Here is a 23,857-nt window from a genome sequence, read left to right on the forward strand (position 1 = left end):
GTCAGAAAGAGTTGGTAGAGACTTGAGGGGCCGAATGGCTGCCTGCACTGCAGGGATTCAATGATGAACAATTAATTTTTTTTTTAAGTGAAGTCATGATACGCTGATCAATGTAGGAGAACTCTTCCTTTCTTTGAACAGTGCCATGGAACTTTTAATGCCCAGGTAAATCAACAAAAAGACGAGATTAATACCTCACCCAAAGGGAAGCATCTTCAACCATGAAATACTCTTATCATTGCACTGAACTATGAGCCCCAATTGAGTTCAAATTTCAAAAAGGTTTAAACCCATTATTTGTTGTCCAGACATGATACTATCATCTTGGCAGACTTAGTAAATTCCATGTCAAAATTTAGCATTGCCACTGCAAAATTCAACATCATCTTTCTCTTATTCCAAGTCTTAACATGTGAAAACCTGGGTAATTAATATCATAGGATCGCTATAGTGCAGAAAGAAGCCCCCATGTTCAATAAAAGCTAAATGATAAAAGCAGGCTTATCAACTTTTACGAAATTCCAAATAGACAGGTGTGAGGGTTAGAAAAGCATGTTCACACTGGTGACTAACAAGCAGGAGTCATGGAATCTTTCACAAAATGGTTTATAGCGCCATCCAAAGTTGACATAAAAAATACCTCTCAGTATTTAGCAGGGGATTAACAAAAAGATGGGGAAGATAAATAAGAGAAGGGAGAGTGAGACGTGCACGGGGGCAGATGTTAAAACATGTCCACAGAAAGACAGGTGAAAAAGGATCCTGAGACAGGCAGCATTATTTAGAGGAGTGGGCAACAGGAGGGCCCTGGGACAGACAGCAGAATCTGGAAGAATGGGCAAAAAGTGTGTCCTGAGACTGAAATGGTTCAGTTTGTGGTTCCAGAGTGAATTGACCTCGTTGAGATAAATGAAATGTGACATCACAGGAAAACTGATAGTTGAATGGTGGATTTTTTTGTGTGTCAAAACTTGGATAATTTTAGTAATTGGAAGGCTTTATTAAATAGTTTACTAATAATAGTAAAGCTGGTTAGGTTAGCTATTGGGTATAGGGAATTCAATTGACAGGAGAAGTGGAACATTTATTGAAAGAATATAAGCACAGGCATTAATTTAAATTAATCATTAATTGTTTAAATAATAAAGATTGCCAGACAGATGTGTAGTGGCTGAAGCATGTGGGAGCTCAGGGCACCAGTATGATCCAAGGCAAACATGTTTGCATCAAGTGCCTGGCTGGAGGAACTTTGGTTCAGAGTTATTGAGGTGCAGATACTCTGACACATCAGGAAGTAGTTGGACATTTTGTTCCGAGTGGCAGTCACACCTCTTAGGACAGGGTCATCTGTGAACTTAGGTCAGACAGCAGACATTGTTTTCTGTGGTGGAGACCAGGATTCCAGAAGGTGGCGTTGCCCTTCCAGTGCCAGGGTTTTCAGTGGAACAGGGAGGGGCTTGGTTGTCATGGTCCACATAAGTAGCACAAGCAACTAAAGGCTAAATTAAAAATGGGAATTTCAAAAGATATTCTCTGGATTGCTATTTGAGCCATGACAAATTGGTGTAGCAAACAAGATTAGAGAGTTAAATGTATGGCTCAGATTGGCTGAGAAATAGATGTTGATTCATGGGGCACTGGAATCAGTACTAGGGATAGCGGGAGCTGTAACTTTAGGACAGTCTTCACCTAAACAGTGCAGAACCATGCAGAGACCAGTTGCAGAAACCAGTGTTCTGGTGGGTCATATAACCAAGGCAGAAAAGAGGACTTTAAACTAAACAGTGGGGATAAGGGATCATGTGAGAAAAGATGTGATAAATTAGAGAGAAGAGGGGGTAAGAAAGCAAGGTAGCATTAACGGAAATAATAATCAGTCTGTGGCAGGAACAGAGTGTGTAGTAACTTAAGAATGCACCAGCAGATAAGGCTAGAGGTTGCAAAAATAATAAAGGCACATGCATAAACAGAAGTAAACTGTTGTGACCAAATTGCCATTATGGAGGCTGAGACGTGAATATTCAAGGGTTTTCTATATTTAGAAAGCACGGTTTGTCTTTATATTCTACTTTTGTCTGTATAGTATGAAGAAACAATACTTTTCACTGTATGTTAATACATGCAACAATAATAAATCAAATCAAAGGATAGGCAAACAGATAAGGAGGTGGGACAGCACTGTTGATGAAGGATGAGATCTATACATTAGTAAAAGGACCTCTGATCAGAAGAGCAAAATGGAATCTGTTTGGGTGGAGCTAAGAAACAGCATGGAGCAGCAAGCACTGGTGAGATATGTTTATAGACTACCAAGTAATGAAATTCCTGGATTTTTGGAACAGTATGTCGAGGAACAAACTAAAGAACAGGCAATTCTAGATCTAGTATTATGCAATGAGAAAGGGCTAAATTAATAATTTCATTATAAAAGATCCTATAGGAATAAGAACATAAGAAATAGGAGCAGGAGTAGGCCATCCAGCCCTTCGAGCCTGCCCCGCCATTCAATAAGATCATGGCTGATCTGTCGCTGCTCAGTTCCACTTTCCCGCCCTCTCCCCATAACCCTTAATCCCCTCTATCAAAAACCCATCAACCCGCGTCTTAAAAATATTTAGCGAGGCAGCCTCCACCACTTCAACGGGCAGAGAATTCCAGAGATTCACCACCCTTTGAGTGAAGAAGTTCCTCCTCAACTCCGTTCTAAACCGCCCCCCTTTTATCTTGAGGTTGTGCCCCCTAGTCCTATTGTCTTTTTTGAGCGGGAAGAGTCTTTCCACCTCTATCCTATCCATCCCATTCATCATCTTATACGTCTCAATGAGATCTCCTCTCATTCTTCTAAACTCTAACGAGTACAAGCCCAGTTTATTCAGCCTCTCCTCATAGCTCAACCCCCTCAACTCCGGTATCAGCTTAGTAAACCTCCTCTGCACTCCCTCCAAGGCCAAAATATATTTGCGCAGGTGCGGCGCCCAAAAATGCACACAGTACTCCAGTTGCGGATAGTGATCATAACATGATAGAATTTTACAATAAGTGATGTTGACCAATCCAAAACTTGAGTCTTTCATCTAAGCAAAGGAAACATGAAAGTATGAGGGGCAAGTTGGCTGTAGTAGGTTTGTAAACTACATTGAAAGATACAAAGACAGAAAGACAACTAACTTTTAAAGGTAGGGTTTACAACAAATTTACATTTCTTCAAGACACGAAAACCCAGCAAGAAAAACGATCCAACTACAGCTATCAAGATAAGGATTGCATTAAATCAAGAGGAGACCTATGAAGTTGCCAATAAAGTAGTAAGATTGAGGATCGGATGCATTTTAGAATGCAATGGAAAGCCAAGACGCTTGACAATGAGAAAATAGAACATAAGGAAACTAACAATACACAAACTGTAAAAGCTTCTAAAGGTGTGAAAAAAAATTAGCAAAAACAAATGTGTGGTCAGTACAGGCAGAAGCTAACATCAGTGCAAATTTAAGGCTGAAGCATTCACCTTCAGTCAGAAGTACCAAGTGGATGATCCATCTAAGCCTCCTCCTCCTCCGGATGTCCTCAGCAGGACAGATGCTATAGCCAAGTCAATTCACTCCACACGTCAAGAAATTGCTGAAGACATTCCATACTGCAAAGGCTCCGACAATATTCCAGCAAGTCAGTACTGTAGACTTGTGCTCCAGAATGTCCCACTTGCTTGGCAAGCTATTCCAATACAGCTACACTGGTATTTATCCAGCAATGTGGAAAATTGCTCAGGTAGGTCCTGTCCATGAAAAGCAGGACCTACCCAACCAATTACTGCTCCATCAGTCTACACTTGATCATTGGTAAAGTGATGGAAGAAGTAATCAACCGTGCTATCAAGCAGCGCTTGCTTCAAAATAACACACTCAGTTTGGATTCCACCAAGGTCATTCAGCTCCTGGCCTCATTATGGCTTTGGTTGAAACATGGACAAAAGAGCTAAATTCCAGAGGTGGGGGCAGAGTGACTGTCCTTGACATTAAGGCAACAGTTGACCAAGAATGGCATCAAAAGAGCCCTAGCACAACTGGAATCATCGGGAATTGGGGAACACTGCCCACTGGCTGGAGTCATACCTAGCACAAAACGAGGAAGGTTGTGGTTGCTGGAATTGAATATCTCAGTTCCAGATGAATCATCACTGCACAAGTTCCTCAGGATAGTGTCCTATGCCCAACCATCATCAGCTACTTCAATGATCTTACTTCCACCGTAAAGTCAGAAGTGGGAATGATCACTGATGATTGCACAATGTTCAGCACCATCCAGGACTCCTCAGATAGTGAAGCAGTTCATATCCAAGGCAGCAAGACCTGGGCAATATCCACGCTTGGACTGATAAGGGGCAAGTAACAGGAACTCACCAAAGCTTCTTAGGCAGCACATTCCAAACCTACAATCCTTACCATCTAGAAGGACAAAGACAGCAGACACATGGGAACATTATCCATTGGACATCCACCTCCAAGTCACTCACCATCCTAGCCTGGAAACACATTACCATTCCTTTCATTGTTGCTGGGTCAAAATTTTGGAACACCCTTCCTAATAGTACTACAGGTGTATAAGAACATAAGAAATAGGAGCAGGAGTAGGCCATCTAGCCCTTCGAGCCTGCCCCGCCATTCAATAAGATCATGGCTGATCTGTCGTGGCTCAGTTCCATATTCCCGTCCTCTCCCCATAACCCTTAATCCCCTTGCCTATCAAAAACCTATCAACCCGTGTCTTAAATATACTTAGCGAGGCAGCCTCCACCACTTCAACGGGCAGAGAATTCCAGAGATTCACCACCCTTTGAGTGAAGAAGTTCCTCCTCAACTCTGTTCTAAACCGCGCCCCCTTTATCTTGAGGCTGTGCCCTCTAGTCCTACTGTCCTTTCTGAGCGGGAAGAGCCTCTCCACCTATATCCTATCCATCCCATTCATCATCTTATATGTCTCAATGAGATCTCCCCTCATTCTAAGCTCTAACGAGTACAAGCCTAGTTTATTCAGCCTCTCCTCATAGTTCAACCCCCTCAACTCCGGTATCAGCCTAGCAAACCTCCTCTGCACTCCTTCCAAGGCCAAAATATCCTTGCGCAAGTGCGGCGACCAAAACTGCACAGTACTCCAGCTGCAGCCTCACCAGTGCCCTATACAGCTGCAGCAAGACCTCCCTACTTTTATATTCAATCCCCCTCGCTATGAAGGCCAGCATCCCATTTGCCTTCCTGACCACCTGCAGGCTGGGTTTTTGCGACTCATGCACAAGGACCCCGAGGTCCCTCTGCATCATCGCATACTGCAGTTTTTCACCACGCAAGTAATAGTCCTTCCTACCATTATTCCTACCAAAGTGGACAACTTCACGTCTGCATGTGAACTTCACATTTGCACATTTGTATCTACACTACAGGGTCTGCAGTGATTCAAGGCAGCAGCTCACCATCATCTTTTCAAGGGCAATAAGCCCAGTGATACCCACACTCTATACATGAACAATAAAAAAACTATAGGAATAAGGAAATGGTAGAGAAATAAACAAATACTTTGTGTCTATCTTAAGAGAATACAAAAATAAACTTCCCTGAAAGAGTAGAGAACCAAGGAATAAGTTGGCAGGTTGCAGAGCAATTGTGTTACTCCTGAACTGTCTAATCCAGAACAGACTTTGGATCTGATGTTCCGATATCAAGCCAGTCAAGTGAGCAATGTGCATTTTTAAATAACTGAATCCCCATTATTAACAAAACTGGTGCATTTACTGCAACTCTATTCTCTCAACGTTATAAAATACCAATCTCCAAATGTGTGCATCTCCAATTTTGATAACACCTTCTAATTCACTACAAAGACAGGAAGTTAACATTTAAAATATTCCTTTGGAAAATTAAATCCTATTACAAATTAAATTGATGGCCAAGTCTCAATCACCCCTCCAGGGAACTCATCTCAGCCAAAAAAACATTAATGGGATGTGGGCTTTGTTGTCTGGGCCTGCATTTACTGCCCTCAAGATGCCCTTTAATGCATTTGAGTAAATCACATTGCTATGGATCTGGTGTCACATGTAGGCCCGACCAGGTAAACGTGGCAGATTTCCTTCGCTAATGGACATTAAAGAACCAGTCAGGTTTTTATGAAATCAGCAGTAGTTTCAAATTTCACCATCTGTCACGGTGGTATTTGAACCCAAGGCCCCATATCTTGCCCTGGGACTCTGGATTACAAGTTAATTGACAATATCACTGTTAGCATCTCCCCTGATTAAAGCCTGTGAAAAAGACATCATCCTGAACATACTTTTTTAAAAACCTTCCTTTCCTGCTCCAATTACCTTTGGATCTTGCATTCAATTCTTACACATACTGCTGCAAATATTTACTAAGACAGACAGAAGTTGATTGTTTTTGTTGAGTGAATTCTAATTTGATACAGCATCCCTCTCAAGTAGCCTTGATCCAACTTTCTCAAACTCAAGACTAGTGATTCAAAACACTTTTCATACGCTCAGATCTTGCTAGATGCTGCTTGTTTAAGTTCCCCATTCTCCTTCAGTTTCTGAATTTTCTCATGTTTTATTTGGATCTCTTGCATGATCTTTCACCTTTCATTGATTTCACAGTCTTTGTCCTGCATATCTCTCTGTATTAGACACTGATCTTTTAAACCTAGGAATTGATCAAGTGGGTTCTAGATCATCCCCCTCCCACTATATACTCTGTGTTTACAGTCTCCTATGATTCTCTTTCAAAAGTTCAACATTACTAAATGCCGGGTTATCGATTAAATCACCATTTTAGAGAGGAGACTGCACACAACAGATCATAACAAGTCTTCCTGATTTAAAAGAGTTAATTTTAACACTCATAACAAGTGGGTTAGGTCAAGTTTTAAAATTTTAAAGATTTGAATACCAACATCACCTTTGAATTTATTGCAGAACAAGGAATAATCAGCCAACCCTCTCACATGAGCAGGTTGACAATACAAATATTTTAAATAAGACAGACAGTTTGATTCAACCTGCTCTGCATGTTTAACAACAGCTGTGCTTCCCAGCATTCAGAAAACCTGTCAACCAAAGGGAAGCTGGGGCAGTTTTCAGCCTTTATCACAAAAGTTGTTGGTCCGATGAAGAACGAGTGCTCCCACCACCCCAGCTCTCAAGCTGTACCTCCATCAGATGCCTTCCCATACCAAGGTCCCTGGGGTCAGAGATCAGATCCATTTTCCTATCATCACTACCTCCCCACTCTGGGTTAATGCTCCGGCTGCCCACAGAGACCTCTCTTTCCAACTGGAAGTCAAGCCTGTCAATCAGGCTGACTTCTGGGCAGGAACTTGCTAAGTACAAAAGGCATTGGCTGCGGAGTTTAAATTCCATAGCATTTAGGGAAGCTTCTGGGTTGCTCATTCAAACGCTAAACCTCTGCCTGTCAAACCTCCACTTGTTAATATCCTGGCCACAGATGCTGACTGGCCTACACTCTCATTTATTTCAGATTACAATTATTAGTCATTTTTTTCTCCACTTCAGAATTAGTTTTAATATCCAAAATCCTTCAAGTTTTCCACCTCCATCCCAGCCTTTACACAAATACCCACCATTGGCTCATTAGGCTCTGAGAATTTCACTCGGACATCCTGCAAGTGCTTCAAGATAGGCTCATCATGATCCTGTAGAATGAAGAATTTCAAATGAATTCAAACCAGACAAATGAAATACCCAATCTTAACAAAACCAAGCTGAAGTTGCATGTCAACACCTCGCTGCCTGATATTTTCTTCTGATGCTAAGGTGTCTCTACATCCCACATTGCTCCCCAGAAGGGGATCGACTCAGATTGGCAAAAAGTGGAACTAGTATTCCACAAGAATCAACACAGAAGCAATGAGGTGATCATATGAAATAAATTATAAGCTCAGAACAAGAGAGTAAAAACAAGAGAGTTTCTGATCCTCCCCCCTCCCCCGCCAGTGAGTCCAAATCTGGTATCTAATGCACTCAGTGCAGAAGAAAACCCAAATCTGTTTCTCACTACTCGGGGAAGGGGGCAAATTTTAAATCACTCGAAATCCTGCTGATAATGGGGGCTCACTGGAGGGGATCCGCTGCAATTCTTATTGGAGAGAACCACATCTTTATGAAAAGGAATACAAGAATATAACTTTAAAAATATAAACATTTACATCTTTACATGTATTCAATGGTTCATAATAAAATATAGGGCTTAGGATCAGTCTCAAAGGGAGGAATGACGATAATGCTCATTTGAGTAAATAAGAGCAAGAAAAATTTGCCTACAATTGACTGAAAAAGTTACAGAACTATTACACAATGAGATTACGCACAAGATTATTATATGAACAAACAACAGCACAGTACAGGAAACAGTTCCTTCAGCCCTACAAGTCCACGCCACCCATTTTAACACTCAGCGAGTGCTTTATTCAAATCCTTCTACCTACGACTTTTGTCTACATCTAGTAGACTCCACAATAAAGGGGTGCAAATTTAGGGAATTCTATGTGTGCCAGATTTAGGGAGATCCAATTTAAGGACAATTTATTGGCACCAATCAGCCTAAAAAGCATGTTTTTGTGGTGTGAGAGGAAACCGGAGAACCCGGAGAAAACCCACACAAGCACGGCGAGAATGTGCAAACTCCCACAGACATTGACCCAAGCTGGAAATCCAACCGGGTCCCTGTAACTGCACAGCAAACAGTGACAGTCACTGAGCTGTCGTGTTGCCTGACAATTGGTCCAGTTTAAGCGTACACTAACAGACGCGAAGCACTAGACAACTCTCGAAGCAAAATGCAAGAGCAGCCCTCACACGACCCACCGCGTGTATGCCCCTTGTTGGCCAACAAGGTGGATCGAATCGCCTGTGGATGTAAAAAGGAGACAATGAAAATGACCCCAGTCATAAACAAAGATTTCCCCATGTATTGTCTCACAAGCATGCCACAAAAAAAGGTATCTGCGGCATTCTGATATAGAGTTTAATAGGTTATGCTAGAGTCTATCACTAGCAAATGAGGACATTTCTGATAATACATAGCATATGGACAATTAATGCTAGCTGAATGGTATACACAGGAAGTTAAAACAGAAAAACAGGCTAATCAGCGCCTATCTTACGCACAATTTCCCTGATATCAGCTAAGGCCAGGGGAGATGAAGAAATGTTGAAAGAAATGCATGAACATCATTGTTCAAGCGCTGATTTCTTCGTCACTGGTTACAGAGCAGCACTAGCAAATGAATGCTGCGGTCCTTGTCTATTGACTTAGCTGACAAATGATATATGGCACAGAAATTACATCAAAGGTGAAGACAAGAGAAAAACATTGCAAAATCCGCCAATCACTAACTAGCCAAGGAATTCTTACTTCAGTTCCCAAACAATGATGTGGCACTGTCATGAAGTGAGAATAGAAAGTAGTGGTACTGTAGTATGATGAAGACCAAATATTAGATTTCTTCAATATGTTTGGGACTTTTATCTGATATATATATTAATGAAACATGAGAAAACATTTCTGCGAAACCATCTGTATTTCCCTGAAGTACATCACCACAAATTACATTAAAAGTGAAATCCACAGCTAAACTGTTTTACTACCTAAAAACCATAAACAAACTTTAAAAAACAGAAAAATACAGCAACACTTCATATAACTAGAAAATTATTTTGCAGCACCTGATGACTCCCTTTCTCACCTCCACAAGTTCACTCAGCATATCTACATTTCTGAATATTGTGACCCAGAATTCAGGGATTCCTTTAGGATTCTCCTCCTGCTCAGATTCTTCCATTTTTTCCTCTATTGCTGCTTTCTTTTTCATTTCTTCCTATTATACAAACACATTTAATCAGTACATTCCAAAACAGCATAATTTGTTTCATCATATTGTGATGATTAAATAAGAAACTGAACTAATTCTTGCTTGATCAGTGAAAGTGCATTTTAAGAATGCGCTTGCTTTACCAACTTTTTGGTTAAGGTTTCAAGCGCATTTATTCTTCTTATATAGCTCTTCTTAGTCTCATTGCTTGAAGCTAGACAGTGCAATATATTAGACACTGGCCATTCATTCCAAGACCAGGATGTAAATCCAGGGACAAACTTCCGCAGTGCTGTAGGTGGTTAACTACCTTTTAAAGAAAATAATTTATCCAGTCCAGTAAGAATGTGTCTCCAACACAGAACTACACTTAACATAGCCCTAACTGTTAGTAAGTGGCAAGAATTAGTCAAGGCCAAAGAATGTCTGATGAGAATTAGAAAGCATGACTTTATGCAATAACAGACGTGTTTTCCATGAAGGACTGGGGTACAATGGTGCAGCAGTGTGAAGAAAACTTTATTCTATACATTGGCATTAGTGAGCAGGCTTTCAGAAATGCCATGGATGTTGGACAGACCCAAGAACAGAGACAATAATGGATACAAAATTTCAAACTTACTGCTAGCTCCTCTTCCTCTTCACTGTGCCATTCACACTCTGCATCTGTAGGCTCTACATTTCCTGTTGTTATGTCTCGTCTCTGCAAAAAGAGAAACAACAGGTTACAAACTGTATGTGGAGTATGTAGTAGTACAGAGTGGAATAGAATAGAATCCCTGCAATGCAGAGGGAGGCCATTTGGCCCATCGTGTTTGTGCCAACCATAATACCACCCAGGCCCTATTCCCATAACCCCACATATTTACCCTGCTAATCCGAGGGTCAATTTAGTCTAATCTGCACATCTTTGGACGGTGGGAGCAAACCCACGCAGACAGAGAGACTGTGCAGACTACACACAGTGACCCAGGGCCGGAATTGAAACCAGGTCCCTGGCACTGAGGCAGCAGTGCTAATCACTGTGCCACTACATCACCCTTACATTTTGTTTTAAGCAACCAGGTGGACTGCAAAAATATTTTTTGGTTTAGTTCATTCTTACATAACAGCAAAATTACAAAACATTGAAATACAAAAATGTACAGCCCACATTAACAATACTTAAATAACCAGTACTAACTCTTATGTGCTTAAGATAGCAAGAAATGAGAAAAGGCCACTTATCAATCTTACTCCTTGTCAACTGTGTGCTGTTTACGTGACCATGGACTCAACTCCGAAATTCTGTATTAATAATTCCTTCTCTCAAACGCCATTGGGAAAATACCAAGCAATCTGCCAGTCACATGTACTATTCAACTCAAGGCCTATCAGGCTTCAGAAAATAGGATGTCCATCTGCAAACTTCAAAGCCAATAAATCTTTCTTACATTGATTGACAATGATGAGCTGCATTTCTTTCCTGGAGATTGTGGCGTGCTTTCTTGAATTGCTCCAATCCTTACGTTAATGATGCACCTCCAGTATTAGATAAGGAGCTCGAAGATACTGGTCCAGCAGCAATTAGGAATACAAATGGCCAAGCCAGGATTATGTGCTGTTGTGATATAGTTTCTCTAGTCATTCTCAGGCCTAGAAGTTGCAGGGAAGTAACTTGGCATTGGAATTGCATTGGCTTGCAGATCATGCATATTGCCCAAGCATAGAGGAATGGCTATTAAGTCCAACGGGAGTACAGATAAAACAGTGGTGTTCTGGGTATTCAGTTTCTTAATGCTCATTACAATTGTGCCTATTCAGACAAGTGGCAAATTGTCCGTGACATGCCAGACTTGATATGACAAGTTTTGAGGGTTCAGAGACTGAACCACTCGTACTCACTTGAGTATTCTGCTTTTGTCTTGCTTTATGTTATTGCTATGGTTGGTCAATGATGACTCCAAGATGTTGACAATGGGTATTTCAGCAACACCAGAGTTATTCAAGGTCAAGGGATACAGCTGGGTTTTTCTTCAAGATACTTGGCATAGTGGCATTTGTGAACTCAAATCTGGATGTTATCCAGTTGCAGCTGTAGGCTGCTTCATCATTGGTGGGGGATTTGTGAATAAAGTCCACGGCGTTATCCAATTAAAGCATGCTACCGAACTACAGAAAACTCACCAACTATGAATACTGCTTTAATGCTATTCTTTCAAAGAACGTGGGCATTACTGACTAGGTCATAATTAGTTGCCCATCTCAATTCCCTTGAGAAGGTGGTAGTGAGCACTTTATTGAATCATGTAGTCCATCTGGGCTGTAGGTACAGCTACAGGGCCGTTAGGAAAGAAGTTCCAGATTTTGACCCAATGACGGTGATAGTTCTAAATCAGGGTGGTGTGCAGCTAAGAAACTAAACGTGCAGATGGTGTCATTTCCATTCATTTGTTGCCCATATCCTTCTTGATGGTAGAGGCCACACAGGTTTGGAAGATGCTTTCAAAAGAGCCTTGGTGTGTTCCTAAGGTGCATCTTGTAGATGGTATACACTGCTGCCCTTCATTGGTGGTGGAAGGAATGGATTTTGATGGTGATGGATGGTGTGCAATCAAGTGGGATGCTTTGTACGGAATAGTACTGAGTTTGGAGTTGCACTCATTCGGCAGAGTAGAAAATATTCCATCACGTCCTGGCTTGTGCCTTGTAGATGGTGAACAAGGTTTGGGGGATGAGGTGATGACTTACTCACCTCAGAATTCCCAGTCTCTGACCTGCTCCTGTAGCTGCAGTATTTATATAGCTGGTCCACTTCAGTTTCAGGTCAATGGTAATCCCCAGGACATTGACAATGAGGAAATTCAGCAATGGTAATGCACTAAATGTCATGGGGAGATGGTTAGATACTCTTTTGTTGGAGATGGTCATTGCCCGGCACGCGTGGCATGGGTTACATGTCACTGTCAGCCAAGCCTGAATGTTAACATCATGCTGTCCCCATTTTTAACTTCATGGTGGAGAAAATCATTGAAGCAGCTGATGATGGTTAGGCCTGAGGGACTCCTACAATGATGTCTTGGGACTGAGATAATCAAGTTCCAAAGATCATGATCATTTTCTTATCTGCTAAGAATCAAATCAATGAAGGGTTTCCTCTCCAATTCCATTGCCATAGTTTTGCTGGATGTTATCCAGTTGCTGCTTTGGTCAATGCTGCCTTCAAGTCAAGGGTAATCACACACGAATTCAATTTATCTGTCCATGTTTGGACCAAGGCTGTGAAATTATGAGCAGAGTGGCCCTCGTGATCTCCAGGTTAGCATCAGTGAGCAGGTTTCTGCTGTGCAAGTGCCACTTAATAACACCGTTGCTATTAAGACAACCCCATCCATCACTTTACTGGTGATCAGGAGTAGGCTGATGAGGCTGATAATTGGTCAGGTGGGATTTATTCTGCTCTTTGTGGACAGGATGTAGAGATGCCAGCATTGGACTGGGTAAACAGTAAGAAGTCTCACAACACCAGGTTAGAGTCCAACCAGTTTATTTGATAGTAATCCCACAAGCTTTCGGAAACGGTGTCCCTTTGTCAGGTGTGTGGAAGGTTCTGATCAAAGGAGGACAGGACATACCTGAGCAATTTTCATATTGTTGGGTAGATGCCAGCGTCATAGCCCTACTGGAACAGCTTGGTTCGGACAAGACTAATCTGTAGTGCATGTCTTCATTACTACTGCTGCAATGTTGTCAGGGCACCATTACCTTCAATTGGTGCTTGACAGCATGTGGGGTGATTTAAATTGCCTGAAGACTTGCATCTGATGCCAGGAAGTCAGGTGGCCAAGATGGATCACCTGCTTGACATTTCAGACTACTGGTGTTTGCAAATTCTTCAGCTTTGTCTTTTACACCGATGTGCTAAGTTCACCAATGATTGAGGACGGGTATTAGTGCAGCCTCCTCTTCTGGTTAGTTGGTTATTTCTACCACCACTCAACTGGATGTGGCAGGACCAGAGCTTTGATCTGGTCCACCAGTTGTGGGATCACTTAACTGTCTGACACTTTCTACTTCCACTGCTTGGCATGTGAGAGAGCTCATTTTTATGGATGCCTGGTGCTGCTCCTGGCATGCTCTCCTCTCAATTTATTGAGCCATAGTTCCACGCTGAGGTCTGGGTGTGAATATGAAATGAAGAGTTCATTTCGGAGGGAGGACAGGAAGGCAGTGAATTCTGAGAACAGTGGACAAGGTGAGTTGAAATGGAGACAAATTTCAAAAGACGTAAAGTCATTCAATACATGGGGATGAGTGAGGAAAAATGTTGGAACTTGGGTAGGTGAAGAAGAGTAAAGATTTTATAGGAGCGCTGCAAGTAATTGATATGGCTAGATATTCAAAGGATAAAATGCCAGAAAGATGAGCAGCAGTCCAGGGTGGCATTTGGCAAAATGGATACGTTGCCACTATGGCAAGATTAACCATGCGCTGAGTGGGATCGTTAAGAGGGGAGAGTTGGGCAGTTGGAGCTACTTTTCACAAGGAGCCAGCTAGCAGTGCCTTGATGTGTTCTTTAAAGAATGCACAACAAGATAAAAGGGCCAAATTTTCCAAACCTGGATCACAGACATGACATACGACTGAAAATGTGTGCCAGGACCCTGTGAAAATCCTCATTCATGGACCTGCATGGGAATTTTCTGGGAAAGTTAAACTTCTGATGGGCAATTTCCCTGTTCCTTGGGTCCTTGCTTTTTGAGTGGTAGATGGGCAGGTAGGCAAATCTCTGACTCTGAATGGAGACTTCAGACAAATCTGGGGATGTAGCTGGAAAGCTACACCAGGAAATGGTAGGTCGGATTAAAAGCTAGTTAACACTTGGGAAATTATACAACTGACCCCTCCAACCATCCACTGACCCCCTGACATTCAAGCTCACTGTGCAGCTGCTAGTGCCATTAAAATGGGGTGCATCCTCTCATCTTGACTGACACGACTTCCCCAAGGGACCTTGTTTCCTCAAGGGACATTATGCATTTGTGACAGCCGGTATCAGATCACCATAGAAGAAGTGCACAGCAGAATCAAGGCGGGGAGATAGAAACATCGAAAATAGGAGCAGGCCATTCAGTCCTTCCAGCCTGCTCCTTCATCATTCAACATGATCGCAGCTGATTCTCTATTTCAAAGTCATAGTCCCACACACTTCCCATATTCACCAAGACTTTTGCTTTCAGTAACTGGTGTCCAAGGACAGGTCCCTTTGTACATTGATGTTTCACAATCTACCATGTAAATGATAGATGGAAAGTGGGTAAAGCCTAGATGGGATTGTTGTCAGCCTCAATGGGCCGAATAGCCTCTTTCTGCACTGTAGTATTACTATGAAATAATGCTCTACCATTCTGTTTTTCCCACCAGTGGATAATGTCACACTTATCCACATTATACTGAGTCTGTCATGAATTTGGCCCCTCTCTCAACTTGCTTCAATCGCCTTGAAGCCTCTTAACATTCTCCTCACCACTGATTCTCACCAAGTTTTGTGCCATCGTTAAACTTGGAAATATTACACTTGGTTTCCTCATCTAAATCACTGATACATATTGTGAATAGCTGGGGATCAAGCACTGATCCATGCAGTATCCACCTAATCACCACCTGCCACTTCAAAAAAACTCATTTATTCCTAATCTGTTTTCATCTGCCAACCAATTCTAAATCCAAGCTAATAAATTCCCTCCAATTCCATGCTCATACTAACCTTTTACGTGGGACTATCAAAAGCTTTCTGAAAATTCAAATACACTGCTTCCACTAGTTTGCCCTTATATATTCTGTTAGTTACATCCTCAAACAACCTGAGTAGTTTGTCAAACATGATTATAAATCCAAGTTGACGATTTCTAATCCCTCTGAAATTTACCCAAGCGTCCTGCTATCACATCCTTTATAATGGACTCTTGGCATTTTCCCTGCTAATATTAAAATAACTGGTCGGTAATTCTGTTTTAAGAAGCAAGGTTACATCTGCCACCCTCCAATCTGTTCAGACTGCTCCAGAATCTACAGAATTTTAGAAGATGACAACCCATACATCCACTATTTCCATGGCCACCTCCTTTAGAAACTGAGGCTAGATTACGAGGCTCTCAAGTGTCATTGGCTTTCATGAATTTCTTCACTTTTTTCCTCCTTCTCACTTGACCTTCGCTTCCCTAGCATTTCTGGGAAGTTATGATTATCTTCCTCCTTTAAGTAGTTGTTTAACTGCTCTGCCATTTCCTTGTTCTCTATTTAAATTCTCCCATTTCAGACTGTAAGGGACCCATGATTGTCTTCACTACTTTTAAAAAAATACTTGTAGAAGCTTTTATCTTCCTTCTGAGTTTACGCTCATGCTCCAATTTTCTCCTTTGAATCTCTTGGCCCTCCCTTGCTGAATTCTAAACTGCTACTTTTTCTAGCAATTTTACAGACTCTTCTTTGGATCAAACACTATCATTAATTTCTTGTTAGTCAGGGTTGGGCCATTTTCCCTGATGTGTTTTTGTGCTAGAAAGGAACGTTAGCCATTGCATATCCACCTTTTAATGAAGTTCCCCAATCAATCTTCCAGTGCAGCAGCAATCCGTTCAAATGATCTGGGACAATGCATGTGCAAAGTTAGTTAAGCTCAGACAAGAGAGGATGACTAAACACAGTACAATAATCAGCCAGGACAAATATTGGTATCCCTAAAAGGTGGACTGAAGCATCTGAGGGTAGACAGGGTCATTCATCCCAAGCTACTACATGCAACCAGGGGTCAAGAATGTTTCTTCATGTTCATATAAGAGTAGTGGCCTCAATGTTTCAGACTGGAAATTAGCCTGCAATGCCATACTTTGGGCAGCATGGTGGCACAGTGGTTAGTACTACTGTCTCACAGCACTAGGGACCCGGGTTTGATTCCCGTCTTGGACCACTGTCTGTGTGGAGTCTGCATGAGTTTCTTCCAGGTGCTCCTGTTTCTTACCAAAGATGTGCAGATTAGGTGGATTGGCAATGCTAAATTGTCCCTTAGTATCAGGGGGCTAGCTAGAATAAATACATATGGTTATAGGGATAAGACCTGGACGGGATAGTGGTCGGTGCAGACTCGACAGGCCAAATGGCGTCCTTCCACACTATAGGATTCTATGATCTTACTGTTTTCAAGTATAACATCCCTAATAAAAGCTTGTTCTTTAAACTGCAAAATCTGCAGACAATAATTGAGAATTGACAAATACATGATAGTCATGATTTGTGGTATTTCCAAGGTGATGCAGTTACAAACAAGTCCTAATACAATTACCAACTGCCAGCACATTGATCTAAAACAGTTAAGCAATTACTTGAAAGGCAAGGGGCTACTTCACAATTAATACAGAAATGGCTATCTTTTGAGCACTCATACCTTTTCAAAATATGGCTGGTAAAGGGCTGCATATTTCCGTTCCAACTCATGAACTTCCTCATAAAATTTGGCTTCTATGTGGGCACACTTGACCTGAAGATGTTTCAAGGCATTTATTCTTCTCTTTACAGCTTTAGGTAAACTGCACGAAAAACAATTAATATCAGATAACTGAAGTATTATTTACAATGTCTATTAATGAGAATGCAACGCCCCTCCTGCACCCTCAATTTAAACAATGAGGGAGCTGAATTACCTATTTTCTGAAACATTAATAGTTTTACCTCAACTTGTTAATAATTCAGCTTTCACACTACTACCATGCTTTGTGCCTTAGCTTAAATTATTTGCTCTCATGTATTTGAATACTCAAGGTGAGGATTAAAGCAATAGCACATTATCTTTATTTGCTTTGCAAATTCTTAGTTTTTAAGCATACTCTATAGCTACTAGCGATCGATCCTCAGTTCTAGGAGTCACCCAGCCAATGTGGAAGGGTTGGCAACCCTAGCAAGAATGGTGCAATTAATTTCAGCACCTCAGTTAGCATGTAAAATTAGCCAAGGCTTCCATTCGATCATCCAATCACTGCTTCTGAAATAAGCAGGCATGGATACTGGATACTCATAAGCTACCATGCTTTCCAGTCAATATTCTGCTGACCTAACTGAAAAAAAAAGCACATCAGCTATACCTTAGCAAGCGTTCAACAGCTTTACAAAAGGAAACAGGGAGGTTAAAAAAGATACTTAAGAGTTCAGTATGTTCACAATTCAAATTTTTTTCAATGAAACAAGTAATTTAGACAACTTATCTCACTATAAGCAGCTGCAGTACATTTGTGCTAGGAATAGGTACATGTGCTCCACTCTGCCCAGGATGAGCTACAAACACACTCAGCCATGGGTCTGCTGAATTACTGCACTGCAACAGGACCAACTATTACAAGGGTCGCCTACTGCAATTAAATGCATCCCTGGGGGTTTCATCACATGATGTGGAAATGCCAGCATTGGACTGGAGTAAAAACAGAAAGAAGTCTCACAACACCAGCTTAAAGTCCAACAGGTTTATTTGTAGCAAACACTACAAGTTTTCGGAACAGGCTGTCCCTTCGTCACGTGGGTGGGAAGTTCTGATCACAGAAAGGGCACAAAGACACAAACTCAATTTACATGAAATGATTGGAATGTGAATCTTTTTGGCTAATTAAGTCTTAAAGGTACAGACAATGTGAGTGGAGCGAGCATTAAGCACAGGTTAAAAGGAAGTGTATTGTTTCCAGACAGGAAAGTTAGTGAGATTTTGCAAGTCCAGGCAACTTGTGGGGGTTACAGATAATGTGACATGAACCCAAGATCCTGGTTGAAGCCGTCCTCATGTGTGCGGAACTTGGCTATCAGTCTGTGCTCAGTGACTCTGCGCTGTTGTGTCGTGAAGGCTGCCTTGGAGAATGCTTACCTGAAGATCAGAAGCCGAATGCTTGTGACTGCTCAAGTGTTCCCCAACAGGAAGAGAACAGTATACATGCACACCAAAAAACAGGGAACTTGAGAAATTCGGCATCACCCACCAGCAGCAACCAAGCTTGCCCCAGTACCACGGTAGAAAACAATACCACTGCAGGGAAGTCCACTGGCAACTTGTCAGACTATACACTTCAACCAGATAAAGTCAAAGTTCTCAGCCAAGGGCTCAATTTCTGCCCCACCACCAAAATGGACCCCATCAGTCTCACAGCAGACAGAAGAATTCATCAGGCAAACGAGGCTGCGGGAGTTCTTCCACAAACTCCAAGAGGCCAACAGCGAACACAATGAGACAGCCAATGAACTGGAACAGGTGACAAAGAGATCCGCAGCACAGCGACCAAATAGGTAGGAGTCCAATTGGACGGCTCTGGAAAGCCACTGTCCTCGACTTGACATGTATGCCCAAGCCACCAGGAGATGTGTCAACACCAGATTCATTAACCACACTCAAGACAGCCCCCCCGAGCATCACACAAGCACAACACAATGCCATCCATGCTCTCAAGACCAACGGCAATATTGTCATCAAACCAGTAACAAAGGAAGGGCCATCTTCATACTGAACAGAACGGATTACTGCAAAGTGTGCCGACAACTGAATCAGGAACACTACAGTTACCCGCAGATCTGACCAAAGAACACACCCATCAACTCAACACCCTGATCAAGACCTTTGAGCCAGACCTTCAGAGCACCCTCCGTGCTCTCCCCGCATTGGAAATCTCTACTGCCTCCCAAAGATACACAAGGCAAATACACCCAGCCATCCCATTGTATCGGGCAATGGGACCCTGTGCAAGAACCTCTCTGGCTACATCAAGGGCATCCTGAAACCCACTGTACAAAGAACCCCCAGCTTTTGTCACAACACTACAGACCTCCTACAAAAACTCAGCAGAGGAGTACTCTTCGTCACAATGGATGTCTCAACACTCTACACCAGCATCCCCCACGATGATGGCATTGCTGCAACTGCCTCAGTACTCAACGCCAGCTTCCAGATGCAATTTTACAACTCACCTGCTTCATCCTGGACCGCAAAGTTTTTACCTTTAACAACTAGTTCTTTATCCAGACACATGGAACACGGGGACCAAATTCGCACCTCAATATTCTAACATCTTCATGCACAGGTTCAAACAAGACTTCTTCACCGCACAGGGCCTTCAACCAATGCTAAACACTAGATACATCAATGACATTTTCTTCCTTTGGATTCATGGTGAACAATGACTGAAACAACAATATGATGACATCAAAAAGTTCCATCCCACCAGACTCACCATGGACTACTCTCTGGAATTGGTTACATTCTTGGACACATGCATCTCCATTAAGGACGGTCAACTCAGCACCTCACTGTACCGCAAGCCCACGGATAACCTCACGATGCTCCACTTCTCCAGCTTCCACCCTAAAACATGTCAAAGAAGCCATCCCCTATGGACAAGCCTTCCGTATACACAGGATCTGCTCAGATGAGGAGGATCACAACAGACACCTCCAGGCGCTGAAAGATGCCCTCATAAGAGCACGATATGACGCTCAACTCATTGATCGACGGTTCTGACGCACCACAGCAAAAAAACTGCACTAACCTCCTCAGAAGACAAGCACGGGACACAGTGAACAGAGTACCCTTCGTTGCCCAGTACTTCACCAGACTGGAGAGGCTACAACATCTTCTCCAGAGCCTTCAACATGTCATTGATGAAGACGAACATCTCGCCAGGGTCATCCCCACTTCTTGCCTTCAAACAACCGCACAACCTCAAACAGACCATTGCCTGCAGCAAACTACCCAGCCTTCAGGAGAACAATGACCACAACACCACACAACCCTGCCACAGCAACCTCCAAGACGTGCCGGATCATTGACACAGATGCCATCATCTCACATGAGATCATCCACCAGGCACATGTACATACACTGCAACTCAGCCAACGTTGTCTACCTGATATTGTACAGGAAAGAATGTCAAGGCTTGGTACGGCAAAGGATGAGTGAACACCGCTTGACAATCACTGGGCAAGACTGTTCCCTTCCTGTTGGGGAACACTTCAGCAGACACAGGCATTCGGCCTCTAATCTTTGGGTAAGCGTTCTCCAAGGCGGCCTTCTGTTTGTTGCGCAGAAACTGACAGCCAAGTTCTGTACACGAGGACGGTCTCGTGTCATACTATCTGTAACTCCACAACTTGCCTGGACTTGCAAAATCTTACGAACTTTCCTGTCTGGAAACAATACACATCCTTTCAACCTGTGCTTAATGCTCTCTCCACTCACATTGTCTATACCTTTAAGACTTGATTAGCTGTAAAGACTCACATTCCAATCATTATTCATGTAAATTGAGTTTGTATCTTTGCGCCCTGTTTGTGATCAGAACTTCCACCCACCTGACGAAGGGACAGCCTGTTCCAAAAGCTTGTGGCGTTTGCTACAAACAAACCTACTGGACTTTAAGCTGGCGTCGAGACTTCTTTTAGTTTCACCACATGACATGCCTCCATGCTCCAGCCATTAGTTGGCTAACACATACATCCTTGTTGCACACTGCCCTATGTCAATTGGAAAGCAGAAGGGCTCAGCTGATGCACAACCATCAGCAAAAGAGCCTCCCCTCCCCCATCTTCAGTGTTTTTTTTGACGTTCCTGATGATTTTTCTCCAGGATTACAGAGTCCTGGATATTGATTTTTCAATTCCTGGAGACTCCAGACCAATCCTAGAGTTAGGCAACCCCAATCATTACCAGCTGAACAGTGCAGACCATGACTTCCCAATTACATTTCACCTTCAGCTGATTATCTGATGAAATAGAATCTAAACAGCAAATACGCAAGATTGCAGTTTTGCTATCTGCAATCAGCTGGATCAATTTCATCGGACCTGGTAACTGTCACCGCGGGCTGACCTGTTCTGCTATCCAATCTACAGAACAATAAAATTGTTTCAACACTGACCAGGCCAAGCTGCAGATTAAATTCCAGCCCAGGGTTTTTGTTGTATTGATGTGGCACTGGAATGGAACCTGATACAAAATAAGTTACATGCAGCAGGTTACAAACAGCACAAAGACATTGAAATTTAATTACATTATATCCTCAGTCTAACTGGCTGACAAAGGGTTATCTGAATGAGCAAGAAAGCTAAGTGTTCGCTTGCACGCCCGTGCAAAAGTTCCACGATCATGAACAAATGAGACATTTTGAAGTATAAAGATCTGCAGCAAAAGCCAAGTTTTTACTTCTAATCAACGCTTCTGTAAGAACATGCCTTTCCTTATTTAATATGGTAGACCAAGCCATCTTTTTATGATAATGTCTAATTGGTTGGGAATGCCCTCACCAGGTTCCACTGATCAGAACAACTGCAGTCAAAGCACATCAAGTATTAGACTTCTTTACTCCTACATTGGTGCCTTGGGTGCCCCCAACAATCTATTCATGGCACCATCTTCATTACCTGTATGCAACTATTACAAAATCAGCTACAGAAACAGACCCCGTTTCAATACACAGCTGTCTCTCTCAGCCCTTAAACTGTCTCTGTGGTTTCAGGCTGTCCAGTATCATCTTGAATGAGCTGCAATTTCTTACAGCTAAAATCAAATCCCTCATTACTTGCCACAAACTTGGTGCCATAACTCAAATCTCCTTTCTACTGCCTGAGGGTGAATCACTGTTCACAACTTGTCTCCCACATGTGAATGAAACTTCCAATCTCAGACTTTGGCCATTACAAAGATTTGCCTGCTTGCAGCTCTGTAGCGTGGCAGGCCTCTATCTCTATCTCAGCTCCATCTAATGAATAGATTGTGATTGTCACAAATTCTATGTTCTGAATGGGCATCAAGCACAGCACAAAACTGACAATATCCAGTTAACAGGTTTACTTGAAGTTGCTGGATCACCAATATAGAAACTTATACAGTGTCACAAACCCCAACACAAAATTAGTATTCTTAAAAAAAAATTCCTAAAGAACACCCAAGTGGTATTCTTCATGAGCAACAAATTTATTGAAATTAAACGCTGTACATCAGCATAATATAAAGTACATAAGCGTTAGAAGCCCTATGGTCGAAATCTCAATGTTTCTTTGTAAATAAGTTTAAAACTGCAATTTTCGCCTCTCCAAGGGTGATTCATGTTGGTGTATGGTTTCATAAACATGTTAACATTCCATAAACTCACCTAGTCATTCTCAATCCACATTTATGCAATGAAGAGAGTCTGGCTTTTTTAAAAAATGAATACATCACAGCCAAACTTAATCACTCCTCGCAAATATGCACTTTCCGGCAGTGTCACCGGGCAGAAAACAGGAAATGGAACCATGGTTGTTTTGACTATTCTTGCTTAGAGCTTTTCTAAGTAATTTTTGCCCTACCCATCTTGTTTCTGCCTTTTAATATAGGCCAGGCACAAGGCCTGCAATCATACTAGTCTGTAAAGCTCAAATGTGGGTATGCCGGCGTTGGACTGGCGTAAACACAGTAAAAAGTCTGACAACACCAGGTTTTAGTCCAACCTATTTATTTGATAATATACTCACTAGCTTTCGGGGTTACCCCCTTCGTCAGGTGGCGAAGGGGGTAACCCCGAAAGCTAGTGAGTATATTATCAAATAAATAGGTTGGACTAAAACCTGGTGTTGTCAGACTTTTTACCAAGCTCAAATGTCACACAGAAGTCTTACTGACTGAAGTTAAAGTGGTATAATATGGGTACAAAACACCAATACATTTAACACATACCAGGGCACTTCAAAAGTGCAATCAAATAAAAATGCATGCTTATTCAGGGGTTTGGGTTTAAGGACTAAAGGGGCACAGGGACTGGGATTTAGGAAGGAAATGCAGGGTAATGGATCAGCATTCTTGTCATACTCCATCAATACACAGAATCTTTCCAGGAAATCAATGATCCTGGAGCATAACCCTGATTCCAGCCAGCCCGCTGCATCCACCATTGAATCACTGCTTTTGAACCGCCTCTAGCAGGCGACAACTTTCGAGATC

At 42.2% G+C, this 23,857-nt stretch overlaps 1 protein-coding gene across 5 annotated transcripts in view; it reads right to left on the minus strand.

The window, feature by feature from the left end:
- LOC145343907 (nucleosome assembly protein 1-like 4) overlaps window positions 1–23,857 on the minus strand; it is a 108,306-nt gene that overhangs the window by 48,640 nt on the left and 35,809 nt on the right. For all 5 annotated transcript variants that reach the window (XM_080190413.1, XM_080190415.1, XM_080190414.1 and 2 more), the window contains 4 exons: window positions 17,300–17,441; window positions 10,499–10,579; window positions 9,751–9,882; window positions 7,627–7,698 (listed from right to left, as the gene is read on the minus strand). In XM_080190413.1, the coding sequence (XP_080046539.1) occupies window positions 7,627–7,698; window positions 9,751–9,882; window positions 10,499–10,579; window positions 17,300–17,441 (427 nt within the window). The remainder of the gene's footprint in view (window positions 1–7,626; window positions 7,699–9,750; window positions 9,883–10,498; window positions 10,580–17,299; window positions 17,442–23,857) is intronic.

Source organism: Carcharhinus amblyrhynchos, chromosome 6 (genome assembly GCF_965287045.1).
Source record: "Carcharhinus amblyrhynchos chromosome 6, sCarAmb.v2.hapA, whole genome shotgun sequence".
In the NCBI taxonomy this organism is placed as follows: Eukaryota; Metazoa; Chordata; class Chondrichthyes; order Carcharhiniformes; family Carcharhinidae; genus Carcharhinus; species Carcharhinus amblyrhynchos.